We start from the raw sequence: 21205 nt of genomic DNA, 5'->3' as shown, positions 1-21205 counted from the left end.
GGATTTTCAAATTTGGGAGAGGATTCAATTTCAACTTTAGACAATAATTTACCGCCTTCATTAATATATCTGGTATAAAATTCCCTGAGGAAGACATGCGCAAGTATATAGCCAACCAATTAGTAATTAACGAATCGATTTTTCGATCCGGATTGCACATTCGTTACAAAAAATGCCGGATCAACACATAAGATGTTGACCACTTGAACCGCTTAACTGGGAAAAGTAGAAATCATTTACAATTAATTAAAACGAATTATGAGATAAAAATTAATTTCCAGCCTAAGGTAATAAATCAATATATATTTTGTTAATTTAACAGTAACAGTTATAACATAAACCGACTTTAAAAAACGAAACTTTTCAATCGCATTTAGGTGCAACTTTCACTAATCGAAATTCTAGAAAATTTAGGAAAAATCAATGCAAATTGGCTATAAAAATATAAAGTACTTACTTTATTATTGTTTTCGGTGATATTGCGTCAGTATTCGAATCTAAAAACCTTTGAAGTAGTTTGATGTAAATAGCCCGAACCAGCTGTTTTGCTTTAATGTGAAATAAATTTCGCCTTTTTCAAAACACAATTTTTAATCTAAATTTTTTATCAATTTCTATAAATTATTAAATTATCGTTCAAAATCGATGGCTTAAATAACAACACAAAGTATAAATTTTATTCAATTATATTTTATTTCTATTTTTTTGTTTGCCCCCAAGAAACTTATGTAAAAAACGATAAAATTTTTTCCTTCATTAATATAATGAAAAAATAAACATAGATTTGAACTAGTTTTATTATAACATTTAATCTAAGTTATATTATATTAAATAGTATTTTAAAAAAATTAAAAGTTAAAATTGTAGATTTTTTTGTCTTATTTCTCTCAATATAAAGAAAAATACAATTTCCCTACATTTTCTTTTTTTTTGATATATTATATTGAGCTTTTTTTAGTATTTCCAAATATATGTGATAATTATAGCCATATTATTTTAAGTTAGATTCTTTTTTTTTTTTTAATCAAATAAATATTGATTTTTGTTTAATAAAAATTTTGGTCAATTCATACATGTATGTAATACTGTTAATGATGGGGTTTAAATTCAGTTCATGTGATGTATTTTTTTAATTTCGTTTGAATGTATATAAATTTTTTTAAATGTATACATATTTCGTAGCCAACTTTAATTAGCCGTTTAATTAATAGTCGAGCCTTTTTTTCTAAACAGCTTCGTTTATCTAGTAGCCTGAAGGATATTCAGTCATTCAATCTAACAGCTAAGCAAATGATTTGGATCGATAACGTTTAACTACTTGCCTAGCCAAGTTATTTAAATTTATTTCCAGTTTCTGCCACCTGGCACTGATACCCACACACTGCCAAAGCATTTCCAATCGTTCAATCATTTTTAATAGTTTTAAATTGTCTGCTACGATTCAAAACTATTTAAATCTATATCAATCGTTCTATATAAATTTTTGAATCGTTTTAAACGGTAACGAACGATTTAATGATTTAAAATCATTCAAAATTATTAAAATTTTAATGGTTTTGAATTGTTTTAAATCATTTTTCTTAAGTTGAGAGCAACGGCTGCAGGTATTTCAACACCACTAGTTGTTGGTGTTTCTCACAATTTGATTGCGTTTACCCAAAAATTAGTACGAAGAAAGAGTGTAGTGACAAAAATTGGAATTAATTGTGGTACTATTAAAAATTGTATTTCACTGAACGAGTTACAGTATTCAGATAGGCCGGCAAAATTTCATTTAATAAAATTTCTTTGAGGGACGCTGTCGCAAGTCAGTCAACTTTCGGTGACCAGGGATTCAAAAAATGTAGTTGTAAGCCTACAGTAAATCAGTGTCGCGATAATAGATGTGCTTGCTATTAAAAACAGACATCTTTGCTGATCCAAATGCCGTGGAAGTTTAATTTGCGTTAGCAAATAATATTTTAATTACTTGCATATGTTCTTTGTTTTTAAGTTATTTGATCTCATGATCACCAACTCTTTATTTATTTTAAATTACTTTAAAATTAGTGAGAATTTTAGAGAACCAACTCATCAACTTTTTTTTTTACACTTTATTCATTAGAAAAATGTAAATTCGCCGTGTAAAAATAATTTTTTCTCCTCTCCGGGCGAAAATGTCAACTTTCGCCCCGCTGTGCTAAACGAAGTTGCCGCAATTCCCGCCTCGGTCGAGCAGAAAAATTGTATACACACCACGGGAGCAGGTAAAGAATGTCTCAGATCTCATGTTTGCCACCCTCGGTTTCGGCTTGGGCGACAATGAACATGAGATTTTAGACATTATTTACTTTTGCTCCCTAGATGTGTAATATACTATTAGTCTTAACAATCCTAAATTTTTACTTGCAATACTTGCAATATTTACTCCGTGCTTAGGTGTAGTAAATCTAGCAATAAAATGGAAAAAATTGACAAAATGATGATAGGTGTTTATGCCTCAGTTACAATTTGCCATAAGGTTAAAAAGGTGAGTTATATAAATATGTAAATAAATTATAATTGAGCCATAAACCATCAAAATTATTATGACCCTATTTTCAAGTAAAGCCCCGAGTAAATAATGCTTTTTAGAGAATATAGAACACAATTCTAACGTTCTTTTATACCGATTAATTTCGTAAATTTTTGTAGTTTGATAACTCTTAAATCTTATATCCTGTTAATTTTACTATAACATTGATCGTATTAAATAAGCTCAAAGAACGGAAGTTAAACCCCATTATTACTAGACTTATTATTAAATACTGTTAATAAAATTGTTTAACATTCAAAAACAGTCTTTGTTTAGAGCACATCTCAATAAATAACAATTATTTTCTAAAAAAAAATCACGTCAACAAATTGTTTAAGACGCAGTGTTACTTTAAAAATACGTTTTTTTTAATTTTTCGAGCTAAACTTTCAAGCGACAACCAGAGTTTACACTGTCAACATAAAGATTTAAGTCTTAAAATTCTAGGCCGATATTTGAAATACATTTAAATCACATATCTCTTTGCTCTTGCTAAGCTTATCCTGGCGTATGATTTTTCTATAATCGTAATAATATTTATTGAACAATGATTTCCGAAAATATAATCAGAATTATTCAATGAAATTTCGAAATAAAAATACAATTTTATATCAATAACTACTTATAAAGTATAAACTGTTCATTTATTAATATGATTATTATTTGAAGAGCAAATAATTAGTGTGAGATAGAGATGGGCGATATACATCGATGTTTCGACTATCAATATTTTTTGGGAAGATATTTTTCCATGTCAGAGATGGGCGAAATACATTGATGTTTCCGCGGAGTAACATCGATGTTGATGGTCGTTTTTTTAAAAGTCGGAACATTGATGTTCGATGGAATGTAATGAACCATCGACATCGTCGAGTCGAAAGTAAGAAGACACGAAAATTATTATCTTGATATAAAATTTTAACTTTTTTTCTTTTTTCAATAATAAATCGATTTGAGAAAAATGAATTTATTTCTATTATTTAAAAGAATGTTTGTTTTCGTTTCTTCTGCATATGTTACAGTGAGTGTGATGAGTTGAAAATTATAAAAATTATCTATCATTATTGATAATTACCAAGTTGAAAAGAATCGAAAAAATTTGAGATTAGATTTAGTAATATTGTTATTTACTTAAATGTATAAATGTTGATTTTTGTTCTTTCAAATTTTCGGGATTATTCTTACCATCGATATCAACAATAGATGTTACGATGTTTTCTTAAAAACATCGATGGTCCGCTGGCAAGAAATTGAAAAATCGATGTTCCGATGTCAATGTTTTTTACCAACATCGCCCATCCCTAGTGTGAGACAACTATAAAGCAAATATTACAATATTGCTGTATCTGTTACAGTTAATTTTGGCCCAACTATGTAAAATGACAGTCCTTGAAATTTGAGAAAAATTAGAATTTTTAGAATGTCAGACAACGAACACCGAGTTTTATCGAGGAATTTCCGCAGAGAAAAACGTTACTAGGTTAAGCATAATTCATTCATATAATAATTTCTAGAGATATATTTATCAATGATATCATATGCTTACTGGTATTCAGACTATTGCTTGAAAAACCTCATGTTTTAGAAATTTTTCTTTACCTATTTTCCGTGCCAAGACAAGCTTAAATCATGAAATCAATTTATCTATACATCAAAAGTGTAAACTCATTTAATGAAAGATCAAAAAAATAATTAACAATTAAAAAATTTCGAAGTTTGAGTTTCAGCATCACGAATTAAGACATGATCATCAAAAGAAGTATTAGATACATAATTATTAATTAATTTACGTGAAGTTCGTAGATATTGTCGAGGTACTCTGCGTCTATATGGTTCCCAAGTTGGCCTAGGCAGGGATAGATATTGTCAGTGAGTCACAATCACATCTGGTGCTGATTTTGTCGTTTGAACACTATATGGTCGTTGTTGCGGTCGATGTTGTTTTTGACATTTATTTGTGTGACCCGGTGAAGCCGATTTTTCTGGTTGTTGCTGTTGAACTTCAATGGCCACTTCCGCTCGATACGGTGGTTGTGATCGTTGTGAAGTTGTTTGACTTAAATCATTACTAGTATGTTTACTGCTATCTTGGGAATGTTGACTTGCTTGCACTTTCCATCCATAACTTTGATTATTTATACTATTGTTACCACCAGAAAATGTTGATAGGCTTCGATGAGGTGTTGTAGTGAATAAACTTTCACGTGTTTGACATGCCATGTCACACATTTCTGGAACAACTTCTGGACCTTCTTCACAACTATTCATAGTTCCTAAAATAAACCAAAAACATAATATTTAATTTCTTCAAATATGATCTAGTTTATAATGAAGCCATTCATATATTCCATCACATAAAAAAGGACAGTAAAAAAGTCCAAAAATTGTGCTCTGATGTGATAGGTAAAAAAATCAATTCAATTCGATTGCAAATCTGCTGAAAATTGATGTGAACACGTTAAAAAGTTAATTTTTATGTCTCAAAAATTTTACGTCTACACAGGGTGGACCATATTGATCTATTATGGCTAATGGCTCGTTTTATAATTAACCAGTCAAAAAATAACTGAAACAACAGTTGCAAAGTTTGATGGGAGGCATCAAGTTCTGACATCAGATTTGACTTAGTTCTCCGGGTTACTTTAATAATCAATTTAGATCCTAAAAGGTAAGAGATAGAATAAAACTTTAAATTAGAAAGTTTTTTCCTCATAAAGCTATCATTTTTTATTTAAATTATTTTCTCGAAAATCGTTAGCTTTCGGAGGAAATGTGACTTAAATATATGACATTATTAATTGTATTTAATCGAAAGAAAATACGCTGGGCTTTAGGAAAAATTTGTAGACAAAAGTTATTCAGAATAACAAAGGTTATTCGTCTGTGTTAATAACTTTTGAGTCCAGGTAAATTTACAAGGTCATTTGAAGATCAAGGTCAAATGATCTTGAAACTAGAATTCCATGACAAAGTCATGAGTACAAGCGAATGGCCTCTATTGCTCTTGATAATAGAGGGCATTCAGTTAATAAATAATAACATATTTCACCGAAAGTTAACGATTTGCGAAAAAATGTTTTAAATAAAAAATGATAGTTTTTTTATAAGAATCAAATTTCTAAATTAAAGTGTTATTCTAACTCTTACCTGTTAGGATCCAAATTGACTATTAAAGCAACGCGGAGAACTAAGTCCAATTTGATGTCAGAATATTAATTCCACCATCAAATTCAGCAACTTTAAACGAGCTATTAGCCATAATAAATTAAAATGGCCCACTCTGTGTATAGATAACGAAATATTTCTAAGGAGCATTCGAGAAATGTTCATTTTGTACGAATAAAAAATGGATAAAAATAATAATTTTATTTTTTAAACGTTATAACATTTTCAACAGAACGAATGCATTTTTTTTAACCGGAAATTTAACAAAGGTTTATATTACGATAACGATTTCTTTCATTATTTTAAATGAATGGATTTAAACTTACAAAAAGTGGAATCGCAATATTAGAGGAGAGACTTATGTGATGTAATTAATGGATAGCCCTTAAAATATAAAAACCTGTACTAGTGTCTTTTAAAATTGGAATTAAATCTTGATGTAAGCCTCTAGATGGTACATAACAAGGGTTTTGTATTGGAAAACCTTGTGAACTTGAAGAATGTACGCTGTTCGTTGGTGACATACGTCCCTGCATAACTTGAGCAGGTGGCAATGGAGGTGGTGGCATTGTAACGGCCGTTGGCGGTACAATTAACGATATTGTTGATTTTTTTAAATCATCTTTTGATGATGACGATTTCTTTTTTCTACTTTTAATTTCATCTAATCGATTTTCACGACTTTGCCGTATATGTTCCTACAAAACAGTTAATACAAAAATTTACAGTTTTATGCTTAATAGTCGACTTATATAGTAATATGAAAGGAGTCCCAAAAATAATTATGGATTTTATCTAAGGGTTAAGAAGGCCCTTTATGAGCCAGCTATAGAAGGAAACATTTAAAATTACTGGAACATGAACCTTCAAGACTGTACCCACATTTTTATATCAGAATTTTCAATAACAAGTAATCTGGGCCCATTTATCCATGGATATAGAATTTGAGAAATATCTTGCGGGATGCTAACAACGGCAAAACTGTCTGGCAATGATAATTCATATTGTTAAAAGAACATGAAAAATGATTTTAAAAAAGTGTCTTGAAATGGTTTTAAAATCGGCGATTTTCGAAGCTATTTTCAGGAATGCGCACTTCTTATTTTCAATAAAAAATATAATATCCAGATTCCAGCTGTATTGAAATCAATTTTTTCTAGACGCAGCTCTTATCCCATTATTTTAACTGTATTTAAATTATTGTTTATATATTTAAATAATTATTTATTTATTTAAATTATTGTTTATACATAAAAATTCGCTCCGTTTTTTATAGTAAAATTCTAGGTATGATTTATCCAATCATTTAATGAGTTTCTTGATATTTTATTTGAAGAAATGTTTAAATTAAAATCACCTGTATCAGCCGATGGTCTCGCATTAATTTTCGCACACAGTTAAATATAAATGCTGCACACATTCCAGAAACAATTAAACAAAATACAACCATAATTATGATAATATGTTCTGGAAGATTTTTTTTCTTAGTCTACAATAAAAATAAACAAAATTTAATCGAATAGAAAATTGATTTCGAAATTCATTCTTTCAAAGAGTTCACGTGTATTAGGTCAGATCATCAGTTCCCAGTCTGAAAATTTGGTCGAGCTATGGCGCCACTCACACCAATCGGTGAGTGCTTATCCTACTCAGATAATTCTGATTCATGTTTACTTCGAATGATAAAAATTTTTATAACCTTGTATATATGAAATATATATCAAAGTATACTAATTTTAGAATTGTAACGCTTGTAACGCTTAAGAATATTGATAATACGAACAAAATTTTGGTATAGGTGTTCATAAAATCAGGCAATTAGTACATTTCCGTCTGTCCGCCCGTCCGTTATCACGATAACTCAAAAACGTAAAGAGATAGAGAAGAAAAAAAGTAAGTTTGAATTCGTAAATGAGCAAGCAACATGTTCTTTATGAAAAAATAAACAACTTTTGTCTGAAACATGCTTTCGTAAACATCACTGTTTATCTGTGAGACTGCAAATTAGGAAAAATTCTCGAAAAAACGAAAAGAAGTGCTAGATTTTAAAATGCTATAATTTTCGAAATTTTCGAAAACCAAATACATGGCGTCCTAAAAGCCACCATTTTTTAAACTCTAATTTGTAAAAAATTTGTTTTGTATTCTTTATCGGAGATCCATTTCGGAGATTTCAAAAAAAAAAACCTTTAAATCGTTATGTTTCGATGTGAACACGAATAAAAATTAATAGAGTAGGCTAGGTTTGTGTTTTTAAAAAAATTCCTGTGATTGGTGTGAATTAGCAATAGAATTAGAGCCTAGACCTACTTTTCGAGCGAGGGACCTGCATGTGATTAATTTATCGCATGTTGTAGTTTTAATTTCTGACTGATAAATGCATCATTAAACTTACCACACAATCTTGCTCATCCCATCGATAACGACAATTAATTCGATTATTACATCTTAGTGAATCATCAATACAAGTATTATCTTGACAATCGTATTCGCCAGCGTTGCAATCTAAAATTAAGTTTAATATTAAAGTTAAAAATTAACATGATCACTTTATAAAATGTAATGAGCCTGCTTACAAATTTTTTGTAAATTTTACAATGAACAGAAAATTAAAATAATTGTTTACCAATTCATACCAGTTCAAAGTTTTTTTAATAAATTTCAATCAAAATGACCAGTATTTAAAATTTTTAATGGGTTGCAAAATTACATTTTGCAGTAAAAATAAATTTTGGAGTAGACAAAAAACGTTTTTTGAAGGAATTCTACAGTTAATGATGTAAATGATCAGCATCAATGTCTTTAATTTTAAAAATAATTCGATTCTTAAAGAAAACGTGACGTGATTTTATAATATTTCCATATTTCTAAACGCATAATGTAAAAAAAAATGTTAGACAGGCTCATTATACGATTTCTTAGTGTAAGGAACGTGCATTTATACATTTTTTGGCAAAGTTTCATACATTATTCCTTTTTCTAACTAAGAAATCGCATTATATAATGAAATATAAATAAGTAAATTTACTTTTAGCAGTTTCACCACGGTCTCGATACGCCGTATATAATATCGAAAATGTTGAATTTAACGCATTTACAGCTGCATAAAAACGAATGAACAGTATATTACCCTTTGATGCCACTGAATCGGGTATGGAACCACAAAAAGTTTTTAATCTTGATGGTATATCCGTTTTATTTGAAAATATATCAATGAAATTATTATCACATTCATTTGGTCGATCTAATTTATAATCTATAAAATTTAATTGAATCTGAAAAATTAAAATTTCTTTTAGTGACATTTTTTTTATTAATTCTATGGAACTAATGTGGGGGCGGAATAAAAAAAGGAGATCTTATTAAAATTTAGATGTATACTATTTAAGACAGATGTTAATTTGAGTATGTGGTACTTCGTTTACGCATTCTTTTATTGTATGGATGGGCACCAAAATATCAAGCGGTCTTGCATTTAATGATTCCGAGATACCATTTGGTACGAATGTTCTATATTTTCCATAAGGATAATAACATAGAGCTGTAGTTGCTATTTTCTTTTCATAATCTTTGATGAATTAACAAGAATTTACCTTCCAATTTTCTTTAACTGTAATAGTCCACATACAATCTAATGCCACTCGGTAATCGATGGATTTATTAATTCGTTCATCTGATATGTCGGTTTTATTTATAAATCCTTCAACATCGGTGTAATTTATTTCACAGGCGTCAAATTCCGGTGGAACTAAAAATTAAAAATAATAATGCTTGGATGACTTGAATGAATGAATAACAATTAACTAATTGATTGACTGACTGAGTCTCTGTAACGTTTCTTGAGTTATATAATAACTTTTATTATTTAATTTACAGAATCTTTGTATCAACTCATTACAATTGTTTTTTCTTTACAAAAAAAACTAACATTAAAATTAAATTATAAAATTTTTTTTAAATTCGAAAATTAAAGAAATATCGATTTAAAAACAGCTCAATTTAATATTCAAATTAACATCGGAAACAAATTTTGATAAGTAGGTATATGCGCAGATTGAAGCCTTTAAATTTTCTTTGCGCTGTGTATTCAGGATATAGACAAAGAAATATCTAACTATTTTTAGATTAATATAAAAAAAAATAAAAAAGTTTAATTCACTACGTCAAAAATCATCGTGTTTTCCACTTCGTATATAACTGCTACAATCAGTAAAGGCGTTGGGTAGGGTGAGGTTGGCTGACCTCCCAGGGCGTGAGATATGACGGGGCGCCACAGGTAAGAAGAGTAAAAAAGGAAAATTTTTATGAGAAAGGGAAAAGAAAAAAAAAACAAATTTGTACGGAATTGCGCCAAAAAACAGAAAAAAGCACCGGCTGATGTTTCCGGCACTGCTCAAGGCGCTGGTAGTGCTGAAATCGGCCCAGGCTACTATTCATTACTACTACTTTTATCAATTCCATGATTTACCCTTCATTTTAAAACTCTGCGTGTCGGCTAATGACGAAAAATATACCCACGGTATAAAAATATACCGCTTCTCTAAAATTGAGACTTTTTTTGTCACACAAAACGATTTGGTGCGTACTGCAGAATTCCGCACGGATCCACTAGTATTAAAATAAAAAATTATTATTATACAATCCATATAGTTTTAAAATTAATTAAATATCAGTGAGCGCAGAAATTCACGATGCTTTGAGTTTTGAAATATCGATGCCTAAAGATTTATAGGAAATCACTTTTAGAAGAAATAACAAACAAACGCCACTCATTTCTTCAATTTAAATGTATTTTATGGAAAAACGAGTTCCGCTTGTTATAAAATATTTGTCATGTTTTTAAATATTTAATATTAGTTTTCCAAATTAATCCTATGAAAGTTAGCCTTATTTTATGAAACAAGGTATGCTTTATTATGTAAAGCATACCTTTAAAAACACTTCAATATAGGATTTGCTTGTTAAAAATGGAAACTTTAACAGCTTAAATCTTTAAATTTAGCACCGTAAGGGGTATTTAAAATTTTCCTGCTTATAAAGAACATTGACGAGAATGCATATACGCGATTTCAAAATGATCCTAAGAAAATGTAATATTTTTGTCCTTCCCGAGGAACGTCCTTAATTGTAGCGATTCCCACATTTAAGGTTCGTTAAGCGCATGGAGAACATGCGCTTCTCCATGCGCTATGTCTGATGCAATACATCAGACATTATCTAATTGTTTAATATGATAGATACAGTAACTGAATAACATATAATAATTTGTATAAAAATACTAACTATTTGTTGGCCGTGGTACAAATTCAAACACTGCTTTAAAACCACGTAATTCTATGCTATCATCTGAACTGAAATGTAACCATAAATATCGTCCAGAACTTGTAATCATATCAGGAAAACCAACACCACAATATACTCCAATTAAGTCTGAAAACCCATAAGCACCGTCACGCACCTCCAAATAATCAAATTTACAGTCTTGCGATTGTTCCAATTCAAAATATTCACGAAAATCCAATAAAATTAAATGATCTTTTGGAGCTAAAATTTAAAAAAAAAATGTTAAAGTGTGATGTGAATAGTTAACATTCGCTCCGTGCATGATTTTTATTTCAGGGAGGTACCGGGTAACGACACACTATTTTATTAATATAGTTTTATAAATGGACATATATGTCTATGGATTGTATATATGGTTTACATTGAAAATTTAATACTATTTTCTAAAAAATTTAAATAAACAATTATGTTAATTTCCATTTAAAAAATATTAGTTATGTTAAAATATAAAGTTATCAAATGGGAGCGCTGATGTCGGAAAAGTAAATTTAAAGTAGCGCCACATTAGAGCCTAGTACAAAAATTGTGTAGCCCAGAGAAAAGGATACCATATCACAAAAACTAAATTTTGCAAGGGAGCAAAACAAAAATGTTTTAGATTTTTAGTTTTTCAGGCCTTTTTATCAATATTTTACAATTAAACTTTCTTAACGAGATATTTGACGAAATATGAGTCTCTTTAATTCATTTAATTCACATACACTCACCGGTACAGAATTTTGGTCCTCATTCCTAAACATGCACTTGCAAATTTCTTAAAATGTACCTTTAAATCAAAATAAACGAGTAGGAAACATTTTTCTAATTAATTTTATTGCTTTAAAGTACAAAAATTATTTTGCATGAAAATCGATAACCATTAGCAAGCTTGTTATTTTCTTTAGAAAAAGCGCTATTTATCGTTAGAGTACGAGCTTTTCTTGCAGTAATTATCGCATAGAAGTCTACCAGACGTGATTTGAAAGCTGAAAGTGTCTTCTATGTAAATAGTAACTTCATTTCCCTAAACTTTTTTTCTTATCTAATTTCCGTTTTATAAATATCCAAAAAAACAGTACTATAATTTAAAAAATTATTTGGCTTAAACCATACCCATTCAAATAAAGTGAATTAAATATTAAATTAGCCGTGAAGTAAATAAATGAATTAAAGTATAATAGAGTCTAAAAATTGGCCAATTATTTAATTGAGTTTAACATTGTTATAGAAAAATTGAATATTCTTTCTAAAAGTCATAATTTCGTCCGTACGATTATTGTAAATAATATAGTTTATCTATTTTATACAAGCCTATATAAGACTCAATTACATAATTGGCTAAAACGATTTTTTAATAATAATTTAATAACTATTATATTTCGTGGATAATTTATTTTAAAAAATGTTTAAAAATAAGAGAGCACGCCCTCATTTCAAAAGAAATCCACTTTACTTATAATTTATGAAAATGGTTAATCAGCCTGGCCTACAATTTTTTTTAAATTTTATTTGCTGCAACAATCAATCAAAAAGGAGTGACAAAAAAAAAATTCAACGGGAGCGTTTACCGCTCGGAAGCGCTTAGTTAGAACCGACTTACTTGACTTTTAACTTCTTAATAATTGACTTTTTTAAGTGTCTAACTAATTTCAAAAGAGAATTTTTTATTTTCTGAAATATTAGTTTTTCGTCCGTGGAAACGGTAATGATTGCAGTTTAATCACTTTTTCAGTAGTATATAACACACCTAGTTAGCAAAAGTATAGAATGTCTTAGATCTCATGTTCATTCATGGTAAAAATGAGATTTGAGGCATTTTTCACTTGTTCCCGTGGTGTGTATACTATTTTTCTCCCCGACGGAGGCGGAAAGCGGCAATTTTGTTTTGCACATTAGGCAGAAAGTTGACACTTCCTACGCGGAGGTGAGAAAAAGTAATTTTCATGGCATATTATGTTGGTTTAACAAATATATAAATAAAACTTATATAGGTAAATATGGTTTAACACGTTTATTGTACTATTTCGTCACTCGTATTTAACATGTTTGAGCGGGAAAATTTAAATTAAATTAAATCACCTTTGATCTAGTCGTAATATCGTTAAATATAAAATAATCCTGACCTACCTTCAATAACTCGTACACAATCTGTTTTATTTGGATATTTGTCATCATCAGGTAATGCTGGTGTTGTAAACATTTGCGCTTCAACATCACCCTCAATAAAATTTCGACAAGGTCCTTCTATTGACCCATATTCGAAGAAAGGCCGTTTTGTCTCCCTTTTAACATTTTTATGTTTTGCATATTTATTATAAGAATTTCGTCGTATAAATGGGGTTGGTGATGTTAAATCATTTTTTTTAGGTAAAAATTCTGTAAAAATCATTAAAATTAAAAATTATTTTAAAAACAAATTTCGAATATTTACCTCGAATTACTTCATCTTCAATTCCTCCAACATTTACAATTCCCGATAAATATATAACTAAAAATTAATAATAAAAATAACAATCAATTATTATAAAATTTAATATAAAAAAAATGTTCTTTTATGGAAAAATTTGTTACCTAAATAAATCAACCAAAAATTTGTTATAAATCGTTCAAAAATCTGCACCATATTCTTTTGTTCTAATATAAATATTTTTTTAAAGTATAATTATCGATTTTATGGTCAATCAATTAATTTTTAAAAATCATTTTCTTGAATAAAAAATAATGTTGACAAAATATGATAATTTTTGGCAACAATATGAATAAAGTTAAAAATAAACGCAATCACAGACCTTAAACACACATTCCTTTGTACAAATCATAACTTTAATAAAAATATTTCCACAAATATTTATAAACACACAATTATGTTATTTTTAATTATATTACATTTAATTTACACTAATTTTAATTAATTTCTTTTTAATTATTTGTTTTATTTTTTTTAATTTATCCTCCCACACTCGTAAATATTTACAGTTTTTTTTTATATTTAAAAAATATGAAAAAAAAAAATATTTACGATTCGTTTTTTATTCAAATCAATAATACATTGTAGAAGGCCAACACGACGATTGTTATAGGATTCGTTGAGATCGAGACAGACAGACCAGAATCCTCCTGTCTTCTTGTCTCACAAATACTAGTGAAAATGGATTCATCTATATTATATACGACGTTATTGAGGCGTCGTTTAGGAGGTAAAACATATACCACCACTATTGAATCTCGTCAGTCGGGAACGGTCTGTTCATTTTCTGATTGAAATTTAAAGCATTTTCTCCGAAAATCGAAATTTTTTTTATATCTTTCTTTACATTTAGAGGTGTGTGTCTACGATAGTATAATTTAAAAAAATTTATGTGTGTGCGTATATATTTGCCTGCATTAACGACACAAAATTTGAAATTTTTCGATTTCAATAGACTGACACAAAATTCGATCGAAATTTGTAATTGTTGGAAGGAAGATGACCTCCGGAGCACTGTTCGTAAACATCACTGTGTCTCTGTAAGGGCGCAAATTGTGTTATATGTATTATAAGAGATTATCAGTAATATATGTGTGACATGTATGTATGTGTAATGTGACAGTATAATCAACACTGTCTATACATGATATTTCAACAATTAACTCAGTCAACTGTTTGTTTTCACTTGTTTTTATTAGTTTTAGTATAGGAAACGTTTATATTCATTCTGGGCAAAGCATTTTTCATTTGCTCTGTAAATCTAATTATAATTACCAAGATATTTACGATTTTAAAGTTGTGAACATTAAATTTACTATAATGCAAAATTGTATAAAATAAATTTTACTTGAATTTACATCAATGAATACAATAATTTATTTACCCAGAAAGTTGTATGTTTCCATTTCAAAGATCATATTCACCACGACTTGTTTATCCATTGTTCGTCCGTCTTACTCCTGTGGGATGCTGTAAATAGTGCTTGTGAAGTAGAGTTGGTATATAATATATCATAATATTATCAAACATTTGAGTATGCGCGATTATAATTAATTTTTCATTTATTTTCTAAATTATTTAGAAATTTATTAAAGATTTTTTTTTTGTTAAAGTAATTTTTCGTTTCACTTTAAAGTGCAGATGTACTTTTTTTTTGGATGTGGGTGGATTCATTCATAAAATATATTAAAAAATATGTTATGATGGAAAATGTACGCTTTAATCAGTTTCCACCAGACGTAAACAATTGCTTTTATGCCAAATGATTTCATCGAATTACATACATTTTTTTCAATTACTTCCGTGCCAAAATGTAATGTTTTTTGTTTTTTAGCAAAGAATTTTCATTTAATTTTCAAGAAAACTTTTTATGTTGTGTTGATTCAAGTTTTCCAAGAAACAAATTTGAGTTGCGTAAAACTGAAATTATATTAAATTGAATATTTTACAATGGAAGATAAAAAAAAAGATTTGCTTAAGTATAAGTTCTCCTCCAATAAATAAAGCAACCTTTTCTGTTTCAAACTATCAATTTTCTTATACTTGGAGAATAATACATTTATCCGTACCTCCGTACCATAAATAACGACCTGATTCTACCAATATTCATTCCATTAGGTTTTCCGAAAAGTGTTTTGGAAAATTATTGTTAGTATTTTAAGAAACAATTTTTTGCATCATTTACCGTTTTCGAAATAGAAATTAGGGATGAGACTTGAAAGTGGTGTATATTGTTAGCTATCCTAAAGCTGTGAAATACTTTAATTAGAAATTTATAAATCTCGTTTATATCTCCTTAACTATTCACCTGAAGGGAGTACACTCCCTATAGTCAAGTGCATAAAAACATGCTGCTATATTCGTGCACTATTTGTAACAACAGTGTATAATACTTAAACATTGTATTAACCTATAACCTCTAATTTCATTAATAATAATTAAATCATGAGCCAATATTCAACTAAAAAAAATATTGATATGTTCAGAAATAATGATCTTATATATTATTTATCTAGACTTTTTCTGTCGGTCCGCGAGACCTTCCTTATTCTTTTATCAAAATCCATGATTTACCCTTAATTAAAAATAGACCCATGGTCTAAAAATGTACACTTCTCTGAAAGTTTTTTAAAATCATAAGACCGTAAATGCTTCTGTAAACAGAATGTGTAACAGCTATTTGTACTGATGTGTTCAATTGACTTCTCATGACTTCTTTTGTACCAACACCCGTTTAATTTTTTCTATTTTTCTTCAAAATGTCATTTCTCCCTTTTTTTATACCATGCATATATGAAATATACATAGTATATTAAGTTTAGTCCCAAGTTTGTAACGCTTAAAAATAATGATGCTAGGAAAAAAATTTTGTCATAGGTGTTCATAGAATCACCTAATTAGTCCATTTCCGGTTGTCCGTCCGTCCGTCCGTCCGTCTGTGGACACGATAACTCAAAAACGAAAAAAGATATCGAGCTGAAATTTTTATAGCGTACTCAGGACATAAAAAGTGAGGTCAAGTTCGTAAATGAGCATCATAGGTCAATTGGGTCTTGGGTCCGTAGGACCCATCTTATAAACCGTTAGAGATAGAACAAAAGTTTAAATGTAAAAAATGTTCCTTATCAAAAATTAAACAACTTTTGTTTGAAACATTTTTTCGTAAACATCACTGTTTACCCGTGAGGGCGCCAATTAGGCGGAAATTTTATAATATGTTAACAAACCATACACTAAATGTCGGTCGGTAATGCAGAAACCTATAAAGTCATTTACATATGTACTATACTTTATTAGTTATGTATGTGTCACATGTTTGTATGTGTTATGTGATAAAGAAATCAACACTGACTATTCATGGTATTTCAACAATTAACTCAGTCAATTGTTTGTTTTCACTTGTTTAAGAATGGAATACCACATAAAACGATTTAGTGCGTTACATTAGTATCTCATTTACACCAAAAAAGTATTATTTAAAAAAAATACTATTTGCATTATGTATTTTGCATTTTCCAAAACCAATTCAAATTTACTTTAAAACAAAGTAGAGTGTCATTGCGTCTTGAATGACATCACGACTCGGCATAAAACCAATTTTGTCCATGCAAGTTTAATAAGCAGTTGTAATCAAAAAACCTGCTTCGTTCTGTTAAAATGTAATTTGTTTACATAGCGTTTTTCATGGCGTGACGTAATACTTTCAATACTTTCTGATTAGTGTTTGCTGTCACCTGACTGAATGAATAATTTTACTAAAATTATTTCATAAAAATAATAACATGAAAAATAATTTTGTGTTTTTAGTTATCTACATATCATGATTAATCATTAGAAACTTTTATCCAATCGATTTATTCTAAGTGGGTAAAAGCTTATTCCGCACGGGTCGATTAGTTAAGTCGGTATTTGAAAGTTTGTAAGAACGGTGTTATTTTAGCATATAAAAGTTATAGAACATTAAAAATTGAATAAGTTCAAACTTGTATAAGATCAAACTTTGAATTTTTTTTTCTCAAAAACGGTGTAGCCACCAATCGATTTGAAATTTTGACAATTACCATTTAAATACATTTTCATTGCCTCCTTAAACATGGTTAACATGTTAAAGCAATATAAGAGACAATATCTATTCAAAATTTGATATACTTGAGTTCGTGAAATATTAGATCTAACAATTAGAAAACAAATACTTGAAAGTAAAATATCAAAAAATCCGCAATATTTTAATTATTTAATTTCTATATATTTTTACTCATAAGAAGGCCCATAATAATCGCAAAAATAATAAATAATAAAAGTAACGTAATTTTTTCATTTAGAAACTTTCAGTTCCTACAAATTAAGCAATATATAAAATAGGGAAAATTCAAAATGGTATAAATGTTTCTCCAGACTTCGCCCGGAGAAACATTTCTTAGCTAAAAATTCCATTCGGGCGAACGCAAATTCTATTTAAATTTATTAAACTCGCAACAGTTTTACTGAAATATTACCAAATAACACAACAACATAATTTTAATCAAAACCGAATTAAGTCACATTTTTTATTTATTAAAAAAAATTTTTTTATAAAAAATTAAGTTTAAAACATAAATATTTGGTTATAGCTAAAATTAAGAAACCGCATACAATATAATTATTAACACACGAAAAATACGATCTTTATCAAACACCCATAATATTGCAAACGAATTCCATAATTTACGATGCACTTAATACAGTTTATCTAAAATATTTACTTTACTGCAATATCTAATTTAGTATTCGAAATATCGAATCAAAAAAAATATATTATACATATATCTATGACTTAAGGTTATTAAAAGGTTATTATCGAGATTCTACATGAATCATTCCAATCCAGTTAATAATCAAGAAAATTTGAAAAATAGTAAAAAAGCGATCAAAAGCAACGCATTTTCAACATACTTTATAGAAAAAAAGGAAAATATTTATTATATTTTAATTTAAATTAAAAGGTTTAATTTTTCCGAAATAATTGTGACAAAATTACCATTATAAAAGTTATTCAAATTATTACGAGTGTTCGATAAGAATTAGTTAACTTCCGTGTGGTCGTTTGACTAATAATTGAGACATTAAAATAATATTTAAATGCACAATGATAGCAGATACACCAGAATATATAACTCAGAAAAAAATGTTCCAAATTTTTAATCAAAAATTTATTTTCTATTTAAAAATAATAAAAAAAAGTTATCTTGATATCTGTCATAAAAAGATAAGTAGTATTATAAAAAGAAAATTTACTTGTGATAAATTTTTACTAATTTGAGCTGTTTGCATTGTGGTTGACCTACTTATATCAGTTTATGGCATCGATTTTATATTACTGATTTATAACAGTCATTATAAAAGAAAACTATTTTACAATGACTTCGATAAAGTATACTAAATTTTTAGTAGTAAAATAATATAAAAAGAATGTCTAAAACATTGATTTTTCAAAAGATAGAATAAATACATCAAATATATACTCTTCCTAGCGACACTATCCTTTGCCTTTGGTTTTAAAAGGTCCCTGGTTTTTCATTACACGTCTTTTTTTTGTTTATTCGAAAGTTTAACAAAAAATTTATTCAAAGACTAATGACACCATCATATTAATTTTTATTTGATATAGGATTAAGCTCAATAATATAAAGTTAAAATTATCTGTAATTTTCGAATTATTTTCAAATTAAAAAAAAAAAAATTAACTTTTATAACTATCCACAATTCTTTGTAATCGAATTTTGGGACTTTTCATATACTCTATATAAAAAAATTTAATAGTTGTTAGACTTGAAAATTTCTATTACCGTTTCGAAGATACGTACATATTATTTCTAAATGCAATGGAGTTATTAGTTTAGAGATGTTTATTATATATTTACAACCATTATGTTTCTTAAAGCCTGCTTTATGTTGTTTGTATTTATGCTGTTAATAGCAATACGTTTTTTATTTGTTTAAAATTGCAAATTTTTTATTTAGTTTGGAATTTATTTAATTGATCTTATTTTATGACGTTCATATAACAAAGAAACTAAAATTAGTATTATTAAAACCTAAGCCAATCGAATATTATGGTTCTCTTTTCCCGATGTCGTAAATAAATGGCAATTTTATAAGGTCAAAGTAAAATACTCATTATTTCATTCAATATTATGCTAATATCACTCACATGTTTTTTTGTTTTTTAAATTTTCAATTATGGAATTTTAACGCTATGATGTCAGCACCAAAAGTTTAAAAAAATGTATTTGTTAGTCTGATTTTTTCAATAAATGAAAAGACAAAAGATGTATCATATTTGTTAGTCTGATTTTTTCATTGAATGAAAAGACAAAAGATGTATCATATTTGTACTTACATATGTTGATATGCAAGTGTGAATAATTTATGTTACAATATGTTACAATTTGAAAAAAGCACTTTTTTAAAGTAAAAAAAGAATTTTTAAGACAACATTATCTGGCACACACTACACATACTTTGAAATTTTAAGTTTTTCTTTGTTCAACCATCTGTTAAGCATTTTACTATTCATTTTAACTTTTACACTATACTTTGGAAATTTATGGAAGTTTAAATCGGGTTAAACGATATTTGAACGACATAGTGAACCAAATTCAAATAAAAACAATTATTTTAATGTTTTATATAATTCTTTCGCGGCAGACTTCGTTCTGTCAATATTAATTAGCCTGTCACAGTTCAATAGAAAAAATAAATAAAGAGAGAAATATAAAAATGTGTATATAATATATAAAAAGAACATGGCAAGCCAGTAGTTCCAGTACTGAACCATACCCATCTATAAAAAAGTTTAATTTTTTTACATTAAGTATACTTTATACACAGTGAGAAAAGAAAAGTGTTGTTTTTAATATTTTCGTCACAATTTTTACGTTTTTTTTCTCGATAAGAACCTTTCTTGCCCCTTAACAAAAATATGAAAGTCTCAAGTTCTCAAGTTTTGAGCTTAGCAACACATTTGGCGATTCATTTTCCTTTATATAGAAGATGTATGCAATGTAGAACATAGCAAAAAGCATTTCCGTTAATATCTATGCGAGCTAATGCAAATAGTTCTTTTTTCTATCGCTTTCGTAGCATAAAAGTCCATTTTTACCTTTGAAAAATCTACAAAACTTTTTTTTCCTAAGTTCAATGTGGCGTCACCGCCGTACAGTGTAAATGTTAAGTTGGCAAAAAGCATTTGATTTTATTAATTGAAGTTAGGGGACAGCCTATACTTAATTTTTCGAGACCTTTAAAAACTTGGCAATCCAATTACGTTGTCCGCTTAAAGAAATATCGGGTATTTTTAATTATGTACCTTTAAAGTAACACTAGCTAGATGGTTTAAACTGCGTTCCGTATTAAGTAATAACGATCTAATTTTGACAGCATTGACTGTAACGAGAATTTCACTATTCTACTTTGCTCAATTTTATTATTTGAATAGATACCATCTTGGTGAAAACACTTCGCCCCTGTTTGATGACCATGCTCTGGTTAGTCAATAAACAGATGCAATCTAATTTTTGCCGATGTCTGTTAAATTAATTATCAATATCAATTCAGAAATATAAGGAACAATTTTTCTGAGGCTAATTACATATACTATACACAACCTGTTCAAAAACAGGACATTAAAAAAACACCTAAAATATGTACAACAAAAA

The 21205-nt window shown here is 28.2% G+C and overlaps 1 protein-coding gene across 2 annotated transcripts; it reads right to left on the bottom strand.

Moving 5' to 3' along the window:
• Positions 1-1017: 1017 nt before the first annotated feature.
• Positions 1018-13667, bottom strand: LOC123304958. 2 transcript variants are annotated; one of them, XM_044886525.1, is made up of 10 exons: positions 13613-13667; positions 13473-13529; positions 13169-13417; positions 11003-11263; positions 9313-9467; positions 8748-8994; positions 8115-8224; positions 7077-7208; positions 6120-6417; positions 1018-4827 (listed from the first exon to the last, which is right to left on the bottom strand). In XM_044886525.1, the coding sequence occupies exons 1-10, from the start codon at positions 13662-13664 to the stop codon at positions 4421-4423; spliced, it is 1968 nt and encodes a 655-aa protein (XP_044742460.1). In that variant the 5' UTR covers positions 13665-13667; the 3' UTR covers positions 1018-4420. The 2 variants fall into 2 exon arrangements, with proteins under 2 accessions (XP_044742460.1, XP_044742461.1); XM_044886526.1 differs by having other exon boundaries at positions 6126-6417.
• Positions 13668-21205: the final 7538 nt, after the last annotated feature.

This window comes from Chrysoperla carnea, chromosome 1 (assembly GCF_905475395.1).
Source record: "Chrysoperla carnea chromosome 1, inChrCarn1.1, whole genome shotgun sequence".
Taxonomy (NCBI): Eukaryota; Metazoa; Arthropoda; class Insecta; order Neuroptera; family Chrysopidae; genus Chrysoperla; species Chrysoperla carnea.
This window is presented reverse-complemented; position numbering and strand designations above follow the sequence as displayed.

What these genes read in the sequence shown, in the direction of transcription:
- LOC123304958 (XM_044886525.1), bottom strand. Translation starts at nt 13,664, where the DNA reads ATGGTGCAGATTTTTGAACGATTTATAACAAATTTTTGGTTGATTTAT. An exon ending in TGTACCACGGCCAACAAATA is followed by an intron (nt 9,468 to 11,002) that starts GTTAGTATTTTT and finishes TTTAATTTTTAG; the next exon opens with TTCCACCGGAATTTGACGCC. An exon ending in GAGACCATCGGCTGATACAG is followed by an intron (nt 6,418 to 7,076) that starts GTGATTTTAATT and finishes ACTGTTTTGTAG; the next exon opens with GAACATATACGGCAAAGTCG.